The sequence below is a fragment of the Amphiura filiformis genome, chromosome 8 (genome assembly GCF_039555335.1).
Source record: "Amphiura filiformis chromosome 8, Afil_fr2py, whole genome shotgun sequence".
Taxonomy (NCBI): Eukaryota; Metazoa; Echinodermata; class Ophiuroidea; order Amphilepidida; family Amphiuridae; genus Amphiura; species Amphiura filiformis.
Window position 1 is genome coordinate 62,244,522 of NC_092635.1, and position 6,000 is coordinate 62,250,521.

At 37.7% G+C, this 6,000-nt stretch overlaps 1 protein-coding gene across 1 annotated transcript in view; it reads right to left on the minus strand.

The window, feature by feature from the left end:
* Positions 1–6,000, minus strand: part of LOC140158405 (uncharacterized) — a 65,305-nt gene that overhangs the window by 38,884 nt on the left and 20,421 nt on the right. Inside the window, exon 4 of the mRNA XM_072181497.1 lies at positions 1,047–1,156. Coding sequence (XP_072037598.1) covers positions 1,047–1,156 — 110 coding nt within the window. The remainder of the gene's footprint in view (positions 1–1,046; positions 1,157–6,000) is intronic.

Here is a 6,000-nt window from a genome sequence, read left to right on the forward strand (position 1 = left end):
ATCTCGGCACGCAAAAAAAATGCTTGCCTCGCCCCCTCCCCCGTTTCTTAGCCTGCCAAAATTATTTGCCCCCTCCGGCTTTGCACATAGAAGCCATTTTTGGCAAATTGTTTAGATATTAATATAAAGCGAGTTTCCCCATGGCATTTTACTTAGGGCGTACAAGAATGGGCTATTGGAAAACACAAGTGCACAACCATAGAGGAGTACGAGTGTCTTTTCAAGTTTGCCTTCTGAAAACGACTGGAATTCCAATTGTCAATGTTATATGAAAAAGCTTAGTAATGCAGTTAAATGAATGAAAATCACGGAAATATCCAAAATAAGCTCTCAATTGATGATTTCTGATTTTCCTGCTGGATAAAAGTCTGGATTTCCAACAATCACAAACCCGGAACTCAACAACTGTTGTGCTGTAAGTCAGTATGTTAAAGTCAGTGTTTTTTCAATAGTGCTCCGTAAGGGACGCACCATTTGATACTCAGGGGGGAGCAGGAAGTTTTTCAACAAACAAAAACTTCCCCCACTACATGAGCAACAAAAAAAAACTTTCCCCACCAACACTAAAAAAAAAAAACCTAACTGTGTATAAATGCATGAAATAAATGCATGAAATTTCTTCCCCCGACCCCAACTTCCTACCCCCCCGAGTATCTAATGGTGCGTCCCTAAATGTGCCCCAAAAATCGATTGCCACCCCATCTTGACCCTCCAAAAGTTGTCTTTCTCCTCCCATTTCTCCCCCCCCATTCCAAAGCCCCTTAAATGCCTTGAAATATAATAATTTCTATGCAAAGCTCTCTTTATCGGTTTATCGGGATGTGTTTTCAGGAGTATAATGTTCTAATGTTCTATGTCTAAACAAATACTTAAGGCTATGGGTATACTTGACATATGATTTCGAACACAAGACAGGTTCTTCTTCTCCATGCAGCGCCGGGAAAATATAAATGCGTGAAGACCTGCACTTTTTGAAGTACCTCATAGGGTAAAGGTAAAAATACTTCATTTCCATTTAATTTTGAAATGATTAAGGATAGACTTACCGTATACTGATAATCGCACTCAAAACTTCCAGGTGACGAAGTGCAAAACAATCCCGAAGGAGCACTGGTTTTAGGAGGCGTTTCTAGACAAACACCATATCCATTAAATTCTAGAAGAGAAACACAAAAGCAAAAACACAAACCATAAATTATCGTAATTTTTTATAGGCCAATACCCTTCTCAAAAACATTGCAATAGATTGGTCTTGCAAATATGTACATGTTTGTACAGCCGCCTTTATCAGTAATATAGTTGTTCAAACTCCAAATAACGTTTTTGTTGAGAGTGTCTGCCTCTTGTCTCTTGTCTCTTATGCTTGTAGACGGAATTTTACGGTATAGGTCTAGGGGAGACCGGGACAAAGTGGATCATTTTTTGTCCAGCCCAAACAGGATTACGAAGCAAGGCAAGGCAAAACTTAAGGTTTATAATCTTACCTTATAACTGCAGCTAACAAATGACATTAAAAAAGTTTATTATTGCATAGAATTTCTATTGCATAGTTCTGGGTGGGGTATGTTTCCTGTGTTCCACTTTGCCCCATCCACTTTCCCCCGACCACATGAGATTTCTCCCGACATGCATCACTACCTTGTACGCAAACGTGATTCGACCTTTGCAGTACTTAAACCTGGTAACAGGAAAATCAATCGATAGGGTCTAGTCTATCCTCCACATTGAATGGTGGACTGACTTATATGCCCAAATATGGCACTTGCCAATCAATAATCACCCATTTGAAATCCCCTGACTCGCTGCACTGACCAAAGTTATAGACAGATATGGGAGATGTTTTTGCTGTTATCTGTCATTTACATATCAGGGAAGTACGGACATTTGCAGATGCCCCACCTACTCAGTTTTAAACCTACATGTAATGTATACATTATTCTTGATTGACAGTAGGCCTGAGTACAAAAAATATTCGTCAAGTGGTATAGCTTTAATGCCCTTCGGAAGAGAGCGGTCTACAAGTGAGTGATAGTCACTTAAAGTTGCATTCGATTTACACAGGGAATTTTGCAGGCCATGCCGTGCCTTACTTACTAAAACACCAAAGTGCGAATATTCCAAATATCTAAATTAGCTAAAAATTTAGGACATGTTACAAAACTATATTTTCTAGAATTTCAGAGAGTACAACAATATTGGTCGGTTATTGTTTACACAGTGACGTTAACTAGGCAATGGCCTATACCTCTAATATACACTGTTTGTAGAGGTCACACGTGAATGGTGAGAGCACTGTGTATTGCGTATAGGAAAATGAACAGTAACTGTAGTATGGCTAGCCCTGTTACCATGCATAGAATAGGCTTAACCCATCTGTCATTAATATGGCTATCGAAGTAATTCAGCAAAAGCACGGTGCTTCGGCAGATAATAATAATTCTACAAATTATCGGGTTAAACATATGAAAAATATGAAATTTTCTGCAAAAATCACTCACTCGATTGCCCCTATCACAAACAATGCTGGATGCATGCCGTGTTCTAAATACATGAGCTTGGAGATTGAGGGCAACATATAAAGAAGTTAATAGGGGTTTTCGTTTTGCCCCGTGTTCCACTTTACCCCGGTCTCCCCTACTGACAGGTCTGAAGTGTAGGAAGATGCATGAGGGTTCATACTTAATGAGGGGGGGTCCGATTTTATCACTATCATGTTTGAATGACGCTGACCTATTATAATACTCCTCAATTATGTGTAACGGGGATGAAAAGCCGACCATGAATTGAAAATTTGGACAGTTCGTATTGAAGATATACAGGAAATTTCATTAAAGACCTAAATATTTAGGCCTTCTAGGAACTCATCATCATACACGCCTCTCGTCAGCAGTTTGACATAGCGCCACAAATAAAGTTTCTCCAAGTAGGTCTCTCTCTCGAAAGTTCAGTCGCTTTCTTTATGGTTAAGTCTTCTTTGATTTCTTTCAGCTCTTTTGAATTGCTGATATCCACGTAGTTTTTGGTTTCCCTCTTGGTTGTTTTACATGTCGTTCGTATTCTTAAAGAGCTTGCTTTGCTGGAGTATCATCAGGTAGTCTCAGGAGGTGTCCTAAACAAAGGAGTCGCCTTTTCTTGATTTTATCACTCCGCTTTGTTTCCTTGGTTTTCTCGTAAAGGTCTTGATTTAATGTTTTCTTTGGCCATTTGATGTCTAATAGCCTTCTCAGGAGAGATCTTTGGAAAGTGTCAATTTCTTCCATTCACCATTGACAACATTGAAAGTTAGAAGCCGTAAATCAGAGATTATAGATTTCAGTTTGCACATGAAATACGTAACTCAGTACTTAAAGGAACTCTAAAGAATATCTTAAATTCCACTATAACTCTTTATTTATTTATTTATTTATTTTATTTATTTTATTCATATTTATCCAGTGTAGCCCAATTCAACCGATAGCTGGTCTTACATGGGGCCCTGCAATACATTTACATAACATTAAAAGGCAACAATTTTCAACATGCAATTTATATAGAATACCGTAGAAACCCGTCTATAAGGAATAGAAGCGACTGTGATGATAGCATATTTCACGTTAGCGCCCTCCACAATATTATATCATTATGGAATTTGAGCAAATCATTTACCGACACAAGCAGGTATACAATGTATTATTTTATCTTTATTTCGCATCTCACGAGCATAGCTCACTTGGCAAGGCATAAGACTTTGGTTTTTTAGATCGGAAGATGGTGAGTTCGAGCCTCATTACGGTCACACAAACTTTTATAAACAAAATATTGTTCAAACTTTTCATTTATATTTTCTTGCATTTTCTAAAGACTCCTTTCGTGATCATTTTTTTTCATATTTAGTTTAATTTATTCTATTGTTTTTCTTATATTGTTTCTTTTCTTTGTCTTTTTTTCTTGTTTAATTTTATTTTTTCTTTATTTTTCTTTGATTCATATAATATTGGCAGGATAAGGAGAGGAGGGAACTAAAGACCCATTCAGTGATTTGCTCATCCGGACGATCGTAAAAATCATCAAAATTCACCTTTGTCATTGTCATAGATGTGGTAACATAGCCTGCTAGTGGTTCTGCAGAAAACCGTGTGACACATAATATACATTTGGCTACATTTTATTATACGATAAATACGAATTTATTAAACATGGTAACAAATATTCTCTAGCAGATCGGTTATACCAGGAAAGTTGAAAAAGATGGAGGAAGAACGGAATTATATCCTTGAGATAATCCCGTAGGTTATCCTGTCGCACCTATTCATATTCCTTTATTCTCAAGTAGCTACACATCTACTTGAAAGTAGCCTTTGATGTGATGTGCCTTGCCGACTACGGTTGATTAATTTTCACTCCAGAATTGAAACCATATCCAATGTTTCTATAGATAATTCCTTGAAAGTATGACACGTGTGTGTTAAGTACCCGATGTTGCTCTGCAGGGATACCGCACGTGGATACTATAAGAAAGAAATGTAGTTTTGTAAAGATTCCAAAAAAATCCGCCCATTTTGGAATATATATTAATTATTTAGGAGAGTGTTTTAGGATTTTGTTAGAAACGGGATGATTTTTGATCATCTATATTTTATTGTTTTAATGTATTTTCCTGTCATTTCCTGCAAACCTAATAAAGATATTTTGATAATTGAAAATAGTCTGTATCATAAATCGTAGAGGTTGAAAGCGTAACCAAGCGTGCAAAATTATTATTTGCCATGGAACTTCGGTCATATTTTATTTGAAATAAACTGGATGTTAGGATCTGTATGCATGGTATGCATGGTATTGATGGTATACAGACACTGACCTTTCCCTAAAACCAGTAAGCAGCAACTTGTGTATCACACCCGTCATGGGTTCGAACCCTTTTGTTGTATTTTATTGTTAAACCTAAATAGCGTGATTGCTTTTGAATGAGCGGCAACACACATATTTTGTTTGAGGATAGCTGGATCTATCTCCTTCTTTTACATCTTCTCTGGTTATACGATGGAACTGGTAGGCATAGGCCTATTATAAATTCGGGATATTAAATATCTTCCTGACGAGACAGATCTGCGCATGTGGTCAAAGACGATTCCTTACTAGCCACAGACCGTCCGCTGGAATTAGTTGAATCGCTATGGCTGTTGGTCGGACCTCTCATCTCTCCACATCGATTGTGACCTATCCCCGACATTGCCCTTATGAACTCACATCCTCCTGTTTTATTCAATACGCTGGCGAAGTTACGTAATAATCGGATTAACTACCATAGCAATAGGTGAAAACAATTTTGAATATACCGCGTTATACACTGATACGTTCAGGCGGTACCTCTTCATTGAACCATATCATGCTGCACCTGTAAGATCTTTGAAAAGACCAGTATTGTATTCAATCTATGATTGCAGACATACACAGTACAGGTGATGAGTGTAACCTGCTTGTAGCGCAGCGCGATATGTTCAAAATTGTTTTCACCTATTGCTATGGTAATTAATCCGATTAATTACGCAACTTCACCAGCGTATAATGGCCGAATAAATTCTGACCATCACTTGGCTTGTTGGATTCGTCTATACTACAATTTGCTGTCGAAGTGACGTAATAATCGCAATAACTACCATCAAGCAGATTGCACTAATCACCCGCGTATGTCACCAAACATAGATTGAATACCACTCTTTTCATAAATACTAATCTTACATGGCGAGTGATTAGCATTTCTTTGACAACTATGGTTTAATGCATAGGTGCCACGTGAACGATGAAGTGCAGGGCTATATATTCGAAATTGTATTCATCAATTGCTATGGTAGTTAATCCGATTAATTACGTCACATCGACAGCGAATAGCCTATAGTATGGGTTCAAGTGGAACAAAAATAGTGTATGTCCATTGCTAGCTATGGTAATTAATCATGTTAGTGTTTACATCACTACTTCGGTGAAGACAAGAGAAGTGTGCCTTTCTACCAACGCCTGTGA